General features: G+C 35.1%; 1 protein-coding gene across 4 annotated transcripts in view; it reads right to left on the bottom strand.

Annotated features, from left to right (window-relative positions):
• XRN1 (5'-3' exoribonuclease 1) overlaps positions 1-19,458 on the bottom strand; it is a 119,324-nt gene that overhangs the window by 32,600 nt on the left and 67,266 nt on the right. For all 4 annotated transcript variants that reach the window (XM_078432277.2, XM_078432278.2, XM_078432279.2 and 1 more), the window contains 8 exons: positions 18,609-18,722; positions 16,791-16,889; positions 14,268-14,383; positions 13,602-13,748; positions 8,751-8,840; positions 8,076-8,211; positions 4,656-4,712; positions 4,390-4,522 (listed from right to left, as the gene is read on the bottom strand). In XM_078432277.2, coding sequence (XP_078288403.1) covers positions 4,390-4,522; positions 4,656-4,712; positions 8,076-8,211; positions 8,751-8,840; positions 13,602-13,748; positions 14,268-14,383; positions 16,791-16,889; positions 18,609-18,722 — 892 coding nt within the window. The remainder of the gene's footprint in view (positions 1-4,389; positions 4,523-4,655; positions 4,713-8,075; positions 8,212-8,750; positions 8,841-13,601; positions 13,749-14,267; positions 14,384-16,790; positions 16,890-18,608; positions 18,723-19,458) is intronic.

Below are 19,458 nucleotides of genomic sequence, written 5' to 3'. Positions count from 1 at the left end.
AGAACTTTTCATCCTAAAGCAGCAGAATATACATTCTTCTCAAGTGCACAAGGAATATTCTCCAAGATAGATCACATACTGGGTCACAAAACAACCCTCAACAAATACAAAAGAACTGAGATCATACCATGCATACTTTCAGATGACAATGCTATGAAACTTGAAATCAACCACAGGAAAAAGTTTGGAAAACCTCCAAATGCATGAAAGTTAAAGAACATCCTACTAAAGGATGAATGGGTCAACCAGGCAATTAAAGAAGACATTTGAAAATATATGTAAACAAATGAAAATGACAATACAACACTTCAAACCCTTTGGGATGCAGCAAAGGTAGTCCTAAGGGGAAAATACACTGCAATCCAAGCCTACCTCAAGAAACAAGAAAAATCCCAAATACAAAATCTAACAGCACACCTAAAGGAACTAGAAGCAGAACAATAAAGAAATCCCAAACCCAGCAGAAGAGAAAGAATAAAGATCAGAGCAGAAATAAATAATATAGAATCCAAAAAAAAACCACAAAAAAAAACAAAACAAAAAAAAACCACAGTAGAAAAGATCAATGAAGAGTTATTTTTTTTGAAAAAATAAACAAAATTGATAAACCCCTAGCCAGACTTCTCAAAAAGAGAGATGACCCAAATAGATAAAATCATGAATGAAAATGGATTTATCACTACCAACCCCTCAGAAATACAAGCAATGATCAGAGAATACTATGAAAAATTATATGCCAACAAACTGGACAACCTGGAAGAAATGGACAAATTCCTAGACACCCACACACTACCAAAACTCAAACGGGAAGAAATAGAAAATTTGAACAGACCCATATAACTAGTGAAGAAATTGAATCGGTTATCAAAAATCTCCCATCGGGGGCACCTGGGTGACTCACTCAGTTAAGCTTCTCACTTCAGCTCAGGTCATGATCTCACGGCTTGTGAGTTTGAGCCCCACCCTGGGCTTTGTGCTGACAGCTCGGAGCATGGAGCCTGCTTCCAATCTGTGTCTCCCTTTTTCTCTGCCCCTCTCCTGATCATGCTCTGTCTCTTTCTCTCAAATATAAATAAATGTTAAAACAAAAAAATTAATTAAAAACAAAACAAAACATCTCCCAACAAATAAAGAGTCCTGGACCAGATGGCTTCCCTGAGGAATTCTACCAGACATTTAAAGCAGAGATAATACCTATCTTTCTCAAGCTATTCCAAAAAATAGAAATGGAAGGAAAACTTATGGACTCATTCTATGAAGCCCACATTACCTTGATTCCTAAACCTGAGAGAGATCCCACAAAACAAGGAGAACTACAGGCCAATATCCCTGATGAACATGGATGCAAAAATTCTCAACAAGATACTAGCAAACTGAATTCAACAACATATAAAAAGAATTCTTCATCATGATCAAGTGGGATTCATTCTTGGGCTGCAGGGCTGGTTCAATATTTGCAAATCAATCAATGTGATACATCACATTAATAAAAGAAAGGATAAGAACCATATAATCCTGTCAACAGATGTAGAAAAACCATTTGACAAAATACAACAACGTTTAATAAAAACCCTCAAGAAATTCGGGATAGAACGAACATACTTAAACATCATAAAAGCCATATATGAAAAGCCAGCAGCTAATATCATCCTCAATGGGGAAAAACTGAGAGCTTTCCTGCTGAGATCAGGAACACGACAGGGATGTCCACTCTCACCACTGTTGTTTAACATAGTATTGAAAACCCTAGCACCAGCAATCAGACAACAAAATAGAATAAAAGGCCATCAAAATTGGCAAAGAAGAAGTCAAACTTTCACTTTTCGCAGACAACATGGAAAACCCGAAAGACTGACTAAAAGACTTCCAGAACTGATACATGAATTCAGCAAAGTCGCAGGGTACAAAATCAATGTACAGAAATCGGTTGCATTTTTATACACCAATAATGAAGCAACACAAAGAGAAATAAACTGATCCCATCTACAATCGCACCAAGAACCATAAGATACCTGGGAATAAACCTAACCAAAGATGTAAAAGACCTGTATGCTGAAAACTATAGAAAGCTTATGAAGGAAATTGAAGAAGACACAAAAAAATGGAAAAGCATTCCATGTTCATGGATTGGAAGAATAAATATTGTCAAAATGTCAATACTACCCAAAGCAATCTACACATTCAATGCAATATCAATCAAAATTGCACCAGCATTCTTCTCAAAGCTAGAACAAACAATCCTTAAATTTGTATGGAACCACAAAAGACCCTGAATAGCCAAAGTAATATTGAAGAAGAAAACCAAAGTGGGAGGCATCGCAATCCCAGACTTTAGCCTCTACTACAAAGCTGTACTCATCAAGACAGTATGGTATTGGCACAAAAACAGACACATAGAACAATAAAATAGAATAGAGAACCCAGAAATGGACCCACAAATGTATGGCCAACTGATCTTTCACAAAGCAGCAAAGAGTATCTAATGGAAAAAAAGACAGTATCTTCAGCAAATGGTGCTGGAAAAACTGGACAGTGACATTTAGAAGAATGAAACTGGACCACTTTCTTACACTATACACAAAGATAAATTCAAAATGGATGAAAGACCTAAATGTGAGACATGAAACCATCCAAATCCTAGAGGAGAAAGCAGGCAACGACCTCTTTGACCTTGGCTGCAGCAACTTCTTACTAGACATGTCTCTGGAGGCAAGGGAAACAAAAGCAAAAATGAACTATTGGGGCCTTTGGAGTTTGCAGTTTTGGAAGGCCTTGCAGTAAGACAGATAAAAGATGACAAAGATCTGAAAACATCGTAGTTTATTTAATAAAAGGAAGAGAATGGAGAGAACAGAAATATTATTAGATAGAATTGGCAGGGGTCTGTGACCTGCGTAGATAAAAAGGATGGAGACACCAAAGATGACTCCAAGGTTCTGGCTGAGATGACTTGGTCGATTATGGATGTCATAACTGAGATATGAGACACATGAGAAAGATTGCAATAAATTTAGATAGGAACAGAGAAGAATACATTTGGCAGAGAGGCTGAGGAGATATATCTGGCAAGATTAAATTTATCCAAAATGCCAAGGTAAAGTGAAATAATTGGCTATAATAACGTTTTGAACTCTAAGCCCAAATTAATAATACAGTCACATTACTTGAGAATTGACTAACCCTCCCACTCCCCTCCATCTCCCTCTCTTTTTTTCTCTCCACCCTTCCCCTACTCCTTTCCACTTTATTGGTTCTGTTTCTCTGGAAAACCCTAACATAATATCTGATAATATCCTAGCCTGTGGTAGGAGTGGAGGGATGTCTGTATTTTTTATTAAAAAGGACTAGGCAAAAATGAACTATTGGGGCCTTTGGAGTTTGCAGTTTTGAAGGTCTGGCAGTAAGACAGATCCTTTACTGCCCAGCCAAAACCAAGTCTGCAGAGCTCATCCAGTGTCCAACATCCAGCTGTACCCTTTAACCTGACCCTTTTACTTGAAATCTAAACTCACGAAAGTGAGGCTCAATGAGAGGCAGGAGTTTCTCCTCTGAAGGCTTAAAGCTCACCTTCTAGGTTCCCATTCCCCATCTGAGGGAGGGGCCATTTCTCAGAAGATTATTAAGATTGTAAAAGATATGAGGATTGTTCACTCCCTCTAGTAAAGATGACTATGGAGATGAGGTCTCAGCTGAGGACAGTAATGACAAATACTCCCCTTTTTATTCCATGTCCATGGCAGACATAGTTAAAAATCAATGACAAAGCTCTTTCCCACTCAGCATAGATACAGTTTTAAAATCCTTCTCAAGACAAAATCCCAAGCAGTCACTATTACGGATAGGAGTGGTCAGAAGAAAGGAAACTTCTACGTTATCAGGGTCCCAAGACAACTTGACTAGAAAACAATCCAATAAGCTCAGTATTTGAACAGCTGATGCATGGGGTTGAGCAGATAGCAGCAGGGGCTTGTTGTTTCATCACACCCATCTGACCCTTACCATTCCTCGCCCAAACAATCACACCAAGGTTGAGTGCCTGAGACAAGAAAGGACAGTGCTGCCAACACCCTGACCCCTTGGCACCTGATATATTGCTTCATGCTACTTTGACTTTTTTTGGAATCTATGCTGCAAAGCAGCTCATGCCAGGCATCCCTCTGAGGCACATTTAGATCCTTAGTTGCTTCTTCCTTTTTCCCTCCATTTTCTCATATTTTTCTTTTTAATAAAAAATACACAACATAAAATTTACCATCTTAATGATTTTTAAGTGTGCAATACAGTTAACTATGTACATTATTGCTCTCTGCTTAGATATAAGACACTTAATTTGTGTTTTACTTTACAATACAGATGCAGTTGAAGACACACCAAGTACTGAGATATTACCCCCTTTAATTCCTATGATGGTGCCCCGAAGGCCAACTGGAACTGAAAAGTTCTCTCTCACATTTACCACACGGTCAAAAAGACGAAATTCTGCATCTCGATCAGGAATGACTCCATGTTGCTGTTCTAAAGGCTGAAGAGAAGAAAGCTTTAATTATTATTAACTCTAATTTGAAATAGTTTTTCTATTACTATAACAAAAACATTGTGTTCTTTCTACACTTTCAAAGTAAAAACAACTTTGAATTCTTTGATAGGAAACTTACTCTGTACAGCAAATGGGGCTTCACTGTCACTCGTACCTTCTTATTATTCTTTCTTTGCTGAAGAAAAAAAATGTTTAAATATTTAAAAACATAAAATTATAAAATTGTTATTTGACTTTATATTAAAAATATAAAATTATTATTCATTTGGACATGATTATATTTAAAAAGCCAAATGAGTAAAAGAATATTTGGAAGTTCTTCAGATGCAGCAAGGAGGAATAATACATACTTAAAAATTTTTTTTAATTAAATTTTTGTTGAAGTATAAGACACAGAAAAATGCAAAGTTGTATGCATACAGCCTGTGAATTTTTATGAGCTTATCTATGTATAACCATACTGAGTTCAAGAGAGAACATTAGTAAGCACAACATAAGAACTCCTGTATTCCCTCCCAGTTAAACTACCATTCCCCAAAATAATCTTGTTTCTAACACAAAAGATTAGATTTATCTTTTGGAACTTTATGTAAATGTTATCCTACTCAAATACTTTTTTACTCTAAAAAGAATTATATCTGATGGCCAATGAAGATTTATATTAAAGGAAAAAAAGGTATGAAGTACTATGACATTACTGTGGGTTTTCTGGCTACTTATTAAAATTAAGGTGGCATTCATTTAACAAAGTCCTTGCTTTTGGAATCTTTCATGACATTGGCTTTGATGTTTGAATTTTTTGATCATCTGACAAATGCCTGAAGAAGACTTTTGTCCCATCTTTACTCCTTGTTAATTTTGTGAACTCACACTCAAATTAAGCATCAGCTTCCTTTTACTGTAAGATAGAAATATTATTACCTGTTCTATCATAGTTTATATCCATTGCAATCCATAACTACCATTCACATTAAATATTTTTTAAATGAATTCTCATCTACTAAGAAAAATGGCAGCAGTTTACTTATACGGCAGCCCCTATCTTTAGAACATAGTTTATGGAAATAAGCACAAAAGGCATAAAACAGCTCCAAGCTAGAGGCCATACAGTAGAGTTCATGTATTTATATATTGTAAAATGCTCAAGCCTTTAAATGGAGCCTGTTATCTTTTATTACAAAGATATTTGATTTATTCTTTCAAATGAATCTTTACTGAGTTCCATTTACATGCCATGTATTAATCTGGGTGCTAAGGATAAAACTGTGACCTATTCCTTTAGTCTACTTAGACATACAAGAAATAAAATAAGGAAAATATATAGTATGTTTGATGGTAGAAAGCACAGAGAAAAATAAAGCAGGTAAAGGGGATCAGTAGTGTGTAGAGAGGTCACGATTTTAAACAGAATGAATAGGGGCGCCTGGGTGGCTCAGTCAGTTAAGTGTCTGACTTCGGTTCAGGTCATGACTTCATGGTTTAGTTCATGAATTGGAGCCCTGAGTCAGGCTCTGTGCTGACAGTTCACAGCCTGGAGCCTGTTTTGGATTCTGTGTCTCCCTCTATCTCTCTCTGCCCCTTCCCTGCTCATGCTCTCTCAAAAATAACTAACATTAAAAACAAACAAACTAGAATGAATAATGAAGGCAGTACAGACAAGATGTCTATGCTTCCAGACCACAGCACACTAAGACTAATAGGGTACAAGTTATGCCCACTGACAACAGCAAAAGGAGAAAAAAATAAATTTATTTATTTAAGGTGTGGTGTTTTTTTTGTTTTTTGTTTTTTTGAGAGAGAGAGAGAGAGAGAGAGAGAGAGAGAGAGATTGAGAGCATGAGCGGGGGGAGGGGCAGAGAGAGAGAGGGAAAGAGAATCCCAAGCAGGCTTCACACTGTCAGTGCAGAGCCTGATGTGGGGCTTGATCTCACAAACTGTGAGATTATGACCTGAGCTGAAGTCAGGCGCTTAAATGACTGAGCCACCCAAGTGCCCCCAAAATAAAAGAAATTTAAAGTAATTTAAAAAAGCAGACACCAATCCTGGGCCTAGAGTACTGCATGTGAAAAAAAAAACAACACTCTAAGCACTCTAAACACTCTAATACCTCTAAGCACTGATTAGAGGACATGGCAATCAAACCTGATTCATCAGGCAAATTTTAAACAGGAATTTTCACAATAGGCTCCAACCACAGCTGCTAAATGAAAAGTTCTGGGGTCTGGCTACTCAAAATGTGATTACTTGGGAACTCGTCAGAAATGCAGAATCTCAAGCCTCATCATAGAACTAGTGAAACAGAATCTGTGTTTTAACAAATCCTCCAGTGACTCATTTGCACACTAAAGTATGAGAAGTATTGCTGTAGGGGTGGAATCCAGAATACACTTGTTAAAAAGATCCTTTAGTAATTTTGATAATTAGCTGAGTTTGGGAACCACTGCCCAATAAGAAAACTACTGATAATTCTAATGAAGATCCTACATTACAAAGAAAAAGTTTAATTATGTTCAGAATGTTCTATTTATTTTTTTAGCTTTTTTCTCCTTTTCTCTATTATCCTAATAACATTATAACACTAAAAAGAAAAAAAAGCCACTCCTTGACAGCACCTCCTTAACACATTAACTGGTTTTAAAAAAATTCCTGTCTTAAACTATATGCACACACATCTAAAAAGTGTTGCAACCAAACAATAGACTATAAATTTGTATATACATCTTTTGTTTGTAAAGTAAGGGGAAAATGTGTAAAGCATTTTAGAAAGTTCTGCATCCAAATGGATTAAAATAAAATTTGGGGGCTTAAAGTAATTAACCTTTACTAAGTAGAAAACTCATTTCAAATACAATGCTGTGCAAATATATTTTATCTTAGGATGAAAGATAATTTTTTAAAAATACAGGTTAAAAAAGAAATGCAGGTTTCTATCCTTAGATATCTGAGTGTGAATGACCTTTCAAAAACTCAAACTCGTGGCTTTAAGCCTTATATTTTCTTCGTAAAGAGAAAAAGTGTCATCCAGTAGTCATTTTCTAGACTGTCTTCACAGCTCTTGAGTATGTGATAAAAGAATTCAAATAATAATAGCCAAGCATCATTTAGGCATTAAAAATAGGCAATATTAGAAGGAGTTTACATGTCCTAACTTAGTTAATCCTTTTGACGACCCTATGAAGTAGGTACTATTTTATTCTCATTTTACCAATGAGGTAGTAGAGGCATGGAAAGGTTAAGTATCTTGTCTCAGGTTGTAAGTATTGAAAGAGGAATGGGGGAAGATGGTTTCAGAGCCCATTTCTAAACTTACTCTGCTATCAAGAGTAATTTGTTAGCAAAACAACATCATTTTAATAAAAAGGCAAATGTGTGGAAAATAAAATCAAAAGTTAAAAAAAAGGAATATAATCAGACATAAATTAGAATCACTGAGTTCACGTTTTATTTGGTTGAAACACAAATGAATTATTTGTAGAATGATATACAGTCCATTTAATTTCAAATCTCATCAATCATCTTGGTTACTAAAAATTAGTACCTTGCACTTTTCGACTTCTTCCTCAATTTTCTCAACAATAGCTGCATCCAGAATTTGTAAATCACAAGAAGAACGAGACAGAGTACTGACAGGATGTCCCTTTAGCCAAGTAATAATTTCTTGAACTTTCTCGGCACTACATTAAAAACAATAATTTTTTCACATTGATTAAAACTTTCTGAGGGTTTATACAAAGAGCCTAATATAAATTTTCTGAAGGCCGTGAATTATAAAAGACATCAAATACATAATTAATGATCACTAAAATTAATTGGGATTATAAATCTAATATAAACATGGTCATATTACTTCTCAGTAATTTAAAAAAAAACACAAAATTTGGGGCACCTGCCTGGCTCAGTTAGGAGAGCATGCAACTCTTAATCTCAGGGTCGTGAGTTCCAACCCCATGTTGGGTGTGGAGACTACTTACATAAATAAAACTTAAAGTGAAGTAAAATAAAATAAAATTATCACAAAATTAATTTAAAAGTACTTTACTGATATAAGGGATAAAAAATTATATGAAGATCTTAAAATAAACAAAAATATATCTATAAATATAAAATCCTTCCCACAAAAGTAATAAAATTCTTGATCAACTAGCTGCTGTACATTTCACTGGAACCACTAAGTTGAACTATGAGGCAATAAATAACCACAAATTTTGCTTACCCATTCTCATTTTCTCCAGGCCAAATATCATCTTCATAGAACACATCCTCTTGGCTGTTTTTGGCTATATAACTAAATAGTTCTGGAGCTCTAGCCAAACAAACAAAAATACTACTTAAAATATATATATGGCTAACTCCACATAAACTTCCTATTATTTGATTTTGGATCTTAAGGAGACATATAAAATACACTGAGAGTTGATTATTACACAGATTATTAATAAAGAATAGAGACTAAATGATTTAGTAAATGATTTAGTAAATGAAGACTAAATGATTACTAAACTGTAATAAACTTTAGTTACTTATAAACTTTAATTACTGACTCTAACTGTTCTTAGATCCTAATGACAGGTGATAAGTGGACAAAACAAAAATCTACAGGTTCATTTTCTAATTTTCATAACAAAACTGAAGCATCCCATAATAAGAAAATTAAAATACATTAAAAGTTTCTTGATATTCCTCAAAACTTCATTGCTTCCTTAAATACATAGCAGATTGAATACATGTGCTTAATTTTTGCTCACTGCCCAACCTATTACAAGAGTAAAGTATAAAAAAGGACATAGACCCAGAAAGGCATGAAAAAGGGAAGTGGAGAGTCTGATAGCATATATGAATTGTTAACAAAATTTTAGAAACTGGAAACTGGATGGGTAAGTATCAACTGGTCTGAAACATAGGGAAAGCTGTACCCTAACCCCCAGTGTGAGAAGTCAAAAAGCTAGATGATTTAAACTGTGCAAGTCTGCAAAAGCTCAGGAATTATGTGCTCTAGGTACATTTTTATTTATTTATTTATTTTTTTACATTTATTTATTTTTGAGAAACAGAGTGAGACAAAGCATGAGCGGGGGAGGAGCAGAGAGAGAGAAGGAGACATAGAATCTGAAGCAGGCTCCAGGCTCTGAGCAAGCAGTCAGCACAGAGCCTGATGCGGGGCTTGAACCCATTAACTGTGAGATCATAACTTGAGCCGAAGTCACACGCTCAACCAAATGAGCCACCCAGGCGCCCCTCTAGGTACATTTTAATGGTGCAGTATGGGAGGGTTGAAGTTAAGTAAGCTTTTAGGTGAATATTTTGTATAATAAGCAGCTAGATGATTATGTGATTACTCACCTTTACCCCAGCACAAGACCTGTCTGTAGTTTATCTTTTAGAGAGGCTGAACAGGGGATGCTCTAGCTTTAGATATGCAAGGCACAAGGAGATGGATGGGTAGATGGGGGATGAGGAGATGAGGAGATGAGGAGATGAGAGGGCATTAATGGGAGTGTAACTACTATACAATGTGTTGCTAGGAAGCAGGCTAGGAAGTGTAACTTCTTTAAGAAGCAGACCCTGAGACTGGACATAAGCATGCAGAAAGTTTATCAGAGAGCTCTTGTGGAATCAACACAAGTAGAAGGGAAAGGAAAAAAGGAATGAAGCATCACTGGGTACAGGGAAAAGTTAGGCTGTGATCCATTGTTAAAAAACTCCTTGGTCAGTCCTACAGAGATGTCAAACTAGGATGGCCCTTAAGGATTGTCCTAAACTGGGGCAATGAGGTTGGCTGGGTCTTTACACCTCCTTGTAGATCAGGTGTTGGATCTGTGGGTGTTGTGGGAAGGGGATATAACTTCAGGTTGAGGCAGTTCTCTTCTGCAAGGCAATTCCTGAAGAGAGCTCACAACTGAGAGCTGGCAGACAGCAGCATTCCAGCTGCCAAATAAATAGGTCCTTTAGTCTTAAAGGGAGGTTTGGAGAGTATATCATAGTATCTACTACATAATAAGATCCTTTTTCCCTGCTTAATTTCCAAAACACTGGAAGTCAGTTTTGTTCCTCACATCTGTCCTCCAAAGAAAAGGCTGGAAGACACTTCTCTAGGAAAACTAGCCAACCCAAGAGAAAAGACACACATATAGGTAGTGATATTTGGAGGTCCTCTGCAGAAATAGCAACGTCCCACCTGAGAAGGCCCACCAAAGCACATTACATTTTCAATCAGCTTTTTGGTGCCTCACTCTTAAATATGATTAGACACCAAAGAACCACTGGACAAGTTAAAAAAAAAAAAGAGCAATTCAGAGAAAACAAAATATAGAGAATAGAAGAAGAAAAACTAAAACTACCATCTTCAGAGAAATAAAACATTTCATTCATTATAAGAACAAGATACTATAAAAAAGGAATGTCAGAGAATTAAGGATGAACTTTTAGAAACTAAAAATAAATCAAATAGAAATAAAAATGATATGATAAAGTTGAAGAAAATCTCCCACAGAGTAGAAGTATAGCAATAAAGAAAATGGGTGAGAAGAGATAAAAAAATTAAGAGGATTAATCCAGAAGTCTATCATCTAACAGAAGTCTCAGAAAGAATAGAAAAAATGGAAAGGAGGCAATTATCAAATAAATATTAGAAATTTTCTCAGAATGGAAGGGCATCGGTTTCAAGTCTGAAAGGACTGAACAGCGAAAAGAAAGAAGATACATACCAAGGCACACTTCATCACATTAGAGAAGGTTTTTTCCACGTTGACTTACTTATTTTGAGACAGAGAGAGAGAGCATGTGTACATGTGGGGGAGGGGGAGAGAGAGAAGGAGAGAGAATCCCAAGGAGGCTCCACGTTGACAGTGCAGACTCTGATGCAGGGTTCAAACTCATGAACTGTGAGATCATGACCTGAGCTGAAATCAAGAGTCAGGGGCTCAACTGACTGAGCCCATCAGGTGCCCCAACACATCATCACATTATTAAAACAGCACTGGTAAAGGGAAGATGCAAAAAAGATTTCAGAAACTGAAAATAGATCACACACAAAGATTCAGAATCAGAATGGCACAGGACTTCTCACCAGCAAAGGAAACAAGAGCTTTTCAAATTCTGAGGGAAAATAATCTCTCAACTAGGATTCTACACCCAGGCCAGCTATTAATCAAGTCTTCTCAGGGAAGAATAAAGACATTTTCAGACATGCAAGCTTTCTCAGGAAGCTACTGGAGTAAGTGCTCCATCAAAATGGAGACAAACCAGAAAAAAGTAAGATATGAAAGCCAGGAAATAAAGGAATCCTACATAGAAGAATGGTGAGGGAAATTCCTAGAATGGCAGTAAAGAGAAAGTCTAGAACAAGAGCTGTGTGATAGCCCTAGAAAGCAATTAGTTTACGTTGAGGCAGGAAGACAGAAGGTTTTAGGAGGAAGTCTACAAAAAGAAAATGGAACCAAGAGATCTCCTGATCTGTCTGACCATATCAAGTTTTCCAATTATGACACACAGTTTAGGGCCGAATTAGTTATAAGAACACAGACAATAAGCAAATGATTAAACAAGATGTGGAAATCAAAAATATGTACAAGGGAATGCAACCATAAAACTCTACAAGGTCCAGCTGTGACCATTTACATCACCTTAATCAGGTAAACCATAAATACAGATTTATTAAACTATAATGAAAGGGGAAATAAATATACATGTGTGTAGGGAGGTCAGGAAATAGAAAGGGGAGGTAGTAAAAGAGAGCTAAAGTTTCATCTTTCATGGTAGGAACTCAAGGCATATGTTAAGTTGAAAATCATGAAAAGTAGGGTATATACAATGCTTTAAAGAAATACAGAAGTGAACAGAAGAAATAATTACATTTTCAGATGGCAATATGAGATTCAATTGTGTTCCCTCCCCCAAAAAGATTCCAGTACCACTCCTACTACCTTCAGAATGTGACTTCATTTGAAAACACGGTTTTTATAGAGGTTATAAAATAAAAATGAGGTCTTTAGGGTGGGCTCCAATCCAACATGACCATGTCTTTATGAAAACGGGAATATGGTCACAGAGACAGACGTGCACAGAGGAAAGATGGCGTGAAGACGTACTGGGAAAACACATGTGAAGATGGAGGACGGGAGTAACGCATCTACAAGTTAAGATCAAATGTGTGAGGCCACAAGAAGCTAGCAGAGAGGCATTGAATGGTTCCTTTCCTAGCATCTTCAGAGGAAGCACGGCCCTACCAAACACCTTGATTTTGGACTTCTGGTCTTCAGAAATGTGAGACAATAAATTTCTGTTGTTTTAAGCCACCTAGTTTGTGGTACTTAGTTACGGCAGCCCTAGTAAACTAGTAAGAGGATCCTAAATACAAGGTTAGAAACTGGTGGAACAATGGAAAGAACATTCAATTAGGAATCAGAAGTAAAGGTATTTCCTCCAAATCTTTGTGACTGAGTAATTCAAGTAACCTTGGTATACAGTTTTGTCATTTTTATCATGAGGAGCTGAGATTTACTGATTTCTTAGACCATTTCAGCATAAAATTCTATAATTTTAGGACAGTAATCTATTATCCAGCTGGAGTTTTAAGACTCAGGAAAATCTACTGCGTGAAGAGCTGTTTTGTTCACCCATACCAATCTTTTTATTACTAACACAAACATACAAAGTAGTGAATTATTTATGATAGCAAATTGAGGAAAATTTTAATTAAAAGGAGGCCAAGGGGTGCCTTGCTGGCTCAGTTGGTGGACTATACAACTCCTGATTTTGGTGTTGTAGGTTTCAGGCCCACATTGGGTGTAGAGATTACTTAAAAAAAAAAAAAATCTTTAAAAATAGAAAAATAAAAATAAAAGGAGGCCAATTATCATCATTCTTTTTCATTTTAAATAAATAAGTACAGTATTTTTTAGCTAATAGCTATGGTGCTCCATGATATAAAATTAGGTTTACATGTAATACATGTCCCATCATAACAAAGGAAATATTTTTAGTCTAAAATTAATACCAGAAAGGCAAAATAGTTATGACATTCCCACATCTTTGGATGCCTAATAGGACCTTATTAGGCACTTACCTCTCTAAGTACTCTGCAAGAAGTTGTTCTGCTGCAGATGAATACATCCATTCACTTCCAACTTTCTTAGTGTATCCAGGTACCTCCTCATTTTTTTTGTTGAATTTGAGATTCAAACCCACATTTGCTTTATGGTCTCCATGAGGGCTGAATGTAAACCACACACACACACACACACACACACACACACACACACGCACATTTTAAATTTTGTTCAAAGAATACAACGTTTAGCTTTCAATTCTTAGAAATACTTAGTTTTGATTGTTCTTCTATAGTTTTCATGGTTATTTCCAAAGCAGTAATTGAAAAACTAGAGGAAAGGCTTCAAAACCCAAGGTAACAAAGCATATAAATAGATTATGTAATTAGAGAAGAGAATGAAATAAGAAAATGCAGAGAAATATATTATTGAGATTCACACACACCTTCTGATACCTTTTTTCAAGGTTCAATTTGTTAGCTGCTAAAAATAAGAACTGTCTTTCCAAACACCTACAACATGTGCATTTAGATGAAAGATCACCATCAGAGGAATTTATGCATAATTTTTAAAGAAAATTCAGAGCAATTAATAAAAGAAAATAAATACTAACATAACCAGTTTATCTTTATCATTTAGTTTTTTTCTGCCACTTTAAGTAAATTTCTCTAACATAAACTTACTTTCTCCTAGATCCTCTTCCAATAAAAATACTTCCTGTAAACCTTGAAACAAGGTATCCACTCACTCCAAGACGACTGGCCAACACATATCCTGGGTTGTACTTTATAGAATATTTCTTTAAATATAAAAACAAAAAGGTCAATTATGGAAACACAAAGCATCAAATGTTATTTCTTTACCTTAAAAATCTGGAGATAATCAAGACATCACTAACCATTGGAATGTGGCAATATAAGGATTCTCAAAAGTAAGTGATCCATTTCCCTTTTTTTTTTTTTGAAAGGATCTGTAGGCAGAATTTTTCTGCTCCTCTCTCTCCTTAAAGGACAGAATTCCCAAGGATGAATGAAAGGGGGAGGAAATATACAATTTGTGAAACTGTCTCAAGAAATAAACTCTACTGTAAATAGACTCTACTGCAAATTCTGTAGGCAGGAACTATTTCTTAAACATTAATTTTCATATTCCAATTAGGGCCTAGTAAAATACCTGGGACATAATGAAGCCTTGATGATTATTACACTGAATTAAAACATGAGTATGTCATCAAAAGTGTTGCTACTGAGCAAATTTAAAATATCCTTCATATATGGACATAAGTGATATTCACTTCCTCTAATACTTACTATCATATAAAAGTAAGAAGTATGTATAGATTTATAGCTAATACAGTCAATGAAATGTAACCTTAATTTGTGCACTTAAGAAACTATAAAGATTATCAAATTTAAAAAAAAGTATTAGATCATATACTTTTTAACCAGGAAGCAATTACAAATCTAGTTCCTAAGCTACCATTTAATCCTAACATACATAATAATAACACATATTTTATGTGGATTTCACATTCTATATTTATATGAATTTTATTCACATTTTATATGTCTATAATAGTCCCCAAATGGATACATTTTTTAGTTGCATGAAATATATAAATTATTAAAATATGTTAATATGCTGGTAAAGAACACAATATAGTTTCTCCATCAAGTGCATTATTAGGTTTAGAAATAATACAGATGAATCAAGTATGCTTTCTAAAATAGACAGGAAGAGTTAAGGTAGTAGTTCTCTATCACAGGTAATATCACTTAATTTTTCTAATAAGTATTTGGAAATATATAGGGGCATTCAGTTATAGTAATTGGCACAGGCTACTAGCACTTACTGTCTAAGGGTCAAAAATGTCAACTGTGCTGTCATATACAGGAGTCCTATTTTACACATAGTTGTCTCATCTAAAATACCAATAGTAGTCCTTTTGAGAAATATTCAGTTATGGTACAATTAACATTGATGAAGATCATCACAAATATTCTAGAAAATGTAAAATAAAAAGCAAAGGGGGGCCTGGGTGGCTCAGTTGGTTAAGCATCTGACTCTTGGTTCGGCTCAGGTCATGATCTCACAGTTCGTGGGATTGAGCCCCACACTGGACTCTGTGCTGACAGTGTGGAGCCTGCTTGGGATTCTCTCTCTGCCTCTCCCTCTGACCCTTCCCTGCTTTTTCTCGCTCTCTCTCTCAAAATAAACAAACATTAAAATTTTAAAAAAGGAGAGAACATTGGAGTAGAGAAGAAGAAGGCTTGAGTAAAAGTTGAAAAAGGTATGTAAAGAGAAAGAGAGCACAGTGGATAGAGAAGGCATGCCTAGCAACACTGTATACTAGAAGTGGACAGGCTCATTCATATCTAGAAAAAGCTAGGGATGGAGGAAAATAGATGTTCTTCTACTAACTCCCAGAATAGAGACCTCCAGCATTTTTATCAAATGGGCCACTCTCCTGGTTTCCTGACTGTGCTTTCTGAATTCTTTCTCCAAAACAGACTTATTTGCCTTCCGTAATGTTTTCTCAAGTGTATGCTGATGCCCAATGCCTTGAATTCATTTTATAGGATATAAAGCTTTAGAATTTACTATTAGAGAAAAATAAAAGTGTAAGTAGCAATAGCTGACTGTGAATTAATTTCAGTTAAGTTAATTATCCAATGAATCAATAAGAATATATATGACAGATATCAGGATCCTCCTCCCATTGTAGCAGGGAAAACTAAAAGGAGCCCAGTGAACATCTCTGGAGAAAAAGGTCCTGAAAAAAGGGCTGTGAATTTAAATGCAGTTTCCCCAATTTTCTCCTGTGACTGCAGTAAGGCCATTTGTCACTTGTAACTAAAAAATGTAGGCTTTGATTAATTATGAAAAGTTAAAAAAAAAATCTAAGTCTATTCCCAAAGGGTATGGTAAAAAATGTGCCCCTTCTAAGCTTGAACACGATAACCCCTAATAACTGTTATAGATCAATAATGGGATGTCAGTGATTCCCCCCCCCCAAAGATTTGCATGAAGTTCGAGCATACATTCCACACTTATTTTTAAATAATCCTAGATGCAACTGTGAGGGAATTTAATCACTATTAAATAAAATATTTATAATACATTCAAAGAAGGTGGTAAAAAATATGCTTCTAACACTTTCAAAGTTCATCAGTTCTAAATTAAACAATATGGACTATAGTACTCACATGCTGGTTCTGTATTAAAGCATCAAGATTGGGTTCACATGGAATGCTGAAAACCACACGAATCCTACCTTCTGTAATCACATCTCCCGAATCCTGAACCTTGGAGGAAAAAAAAAAATCACAATATGTTTTATAGTCTCTTTCATTATATTTTATGTACTTACTTTTCTACTTATTTGAAGGGTTTATTATTTCTGAAATACAGTAAAACAGTAAAGGTGGCTATGGGAGATTCTCTTAGAATTTATAAATGAATGTGATTATATTGTAAATTTGAGTCATTGTACCTTGCTTTAATAGCTGTTAGTCTTTTTTTGTCTTTAAATTAACCTTTTTATTTGCAAATAACTTTAAACTACCAAAAAGTTGCAAAAAAACCAGGTCAAAGATCACTTGTAAAACATTTACCTAGATTCACCTAATGTTAACATTTGTTTAAACATCTGTTTTAACATTTGTGCTCTGTGTACAGTTACATACACATAATTATTTTTCTGAACTTTTTGAAGGTATATTATATATATCATGTCTGTTACCCCTTAATATTTTGGCGTATATTTCCTAAGAAGGATATTTTATGATGTACATGATGTTCATCTGTCTCTCACTGTGATATTTATTAACTTTGATCATACCAAAGATACTGCTCAATTTCTTCACTGTCCAATTATAGTTTTTTTTCTTCCACTTGCAACTAATTAACTGTCTGTGGGAAGATATTTTCTAAGACCATGAAAATTTTTCATGGAAATATTTTCATGGTCTTAGAAAGTATCCTACACTCAGATAACAAATTCCCCCTAGATTTAGTTTCCAATGATGATTGTTGCCACATTTAATATTTATCATAATGCTTATAAAAAGATAGTTTTCCAACTTTAGCACTCTCTCCACGTTTATTCTTGACATGATACTATAATCAAGAGCCCTTCCATTCCCTATTTAATACTGCTGTGGAATCATTAATTCCTATTTTCCCAACTTATTATTTCGGTATTCAAACTGTCCTAGATTTGGCCAGTAGGAGTCCCTTGAATCTGGTTCCTGTGTTTATGTAATATGCTCTCATTAGTCATTTGAGCACTTCCTTACTTTCTGGCCTAACAAGTGTTTCCAGGCTCATCTTGTACCTAACCTGACCTAGCCCTGTAATGGGCCATTTCTCTGAAAAGCTTTTGGTGGGGTATGTTATTAGAAGTCAAAACCTGGAGATTATGTATGTTTACTGTTACCAGGGTGTCTTTGCTTCGTAATCCTTTTAAGCAAACAGAGCTAGAAAATATATGTATATATGTATGTATGTATGTATGTATGTATGTATGTATATATACATATATATCCATATACATGTGCCTATATACATATGATACACACATATTTTAAAAATCATGAGTTCACATTAATACCTCCAAGTTTAATCTGTCCCCATAGATTCTTTCTTGCATTCTTCCATTTCATATATGCATATATCTTTTTCCATGTGAGAACTGGAGTTCCTCAAACATCAACACATTTACAAGTTCATCAACCCAATAATACATCTACAATAATTTCAGAATTGCTTTTTCCATACCACCACAATAAACAAACCTGCTCTGTAAGATTAGGATTTGAATTCTTTTTTCCCTGCCTCCTGACCACAACCTGCTCAAGACTAAAGATATAAAGCCAAATGCTGTGTTCCTAAGTTAGACAAATGAATTATTTTTCCCTCCTTCAGTATTACATTTTATTTTATACTTAAATGAAGAGAGTTAAATAACTCTACTAACTTGAAACAAGAAAGAAATGTAATTAGTAACAAGAACAGAAACTAACTTCTCCAGTGCAGCCATAATAGGGGGTTCCCAGCATAAAGACCATACTTCTAAGAGGAAACAAGTCATCCAATGTTTTGATACTGGAGAAACGGGAGTCAAAAGCTCGGATGTCCTATGTAGAATGAAATATAAAAGTAAATTATTATAATCAAAATTTCTATGGATTGCACATCAAATTTTTCTTCCTGTGGAGTTAGAACTACGCTGTCTGCAAATGTGAAATGTAAAGATTTTCTATGTAACAGTACTAGTAACTAAAATGTATTGACTTTATATGCCACTCTTCTAGGTATTTCACACATTTATCAGTTCATTTCATTTTCAAGACAACACTCTGTAGCACAGATTATTTAGCCTCACTTTATACCTGAGGAAACTAAGGCACAGAAAGGTGATAAAATCTTTCCTAAGAAACTGTTTTGCAAGATTACAGTATCAATACATGCTTTAAAAAATTTTTGTCTCAGGGCCCCTGGGTGGCTCAGTCAGTTAAGTGTCTAACTCTTGGTTACGACTCAAGTCATGATCTCACGAGTTCGTGAGTTCAAGCCCCACTTCAGCTTGTGTGCTGACTGGGCAGAACCTGCTTCTGATTCTCTCTCTCCCTTTCTCTCTGCCCCTTCTCCACTCTCTCTCTCTCAAAATAAACAAAACTTAAAAAAATTTTTTTTGTCTTATCACACCAAGATTACAAACACAAAACCAAATGCCCTTTTTCCCCCCATTAATTTATTTGAGGCAAACACTTTTTGGAGAATAAAAATTTTTTTAGTTTAAAACTGTGTTAAGCTAATGCTAGGATTTTTCATTAGAGATGAAGTTTAATAAATAAATAAATAAGTAAATAA

This window comes from Panthera onca, chromosome C2 (genome assembly GCF_046562875.1).
Source record: "Panthera onca isolate mPanOnc1 chromosome C2, mPanOnc1 haplotype 2, whole genome shotgun sequence".
Classification (NCBI taxonomy): Eukaryota; Metazoa; Chordata; class Mammalia; order Carnivora; family Felidae; genus Panthera; species Panthera onca.
The sequence above is the reverse complement of the archived record's forward strand: the minus strand, read 5'-3'. Positions and strand labels throughout refer to the sequence as shown.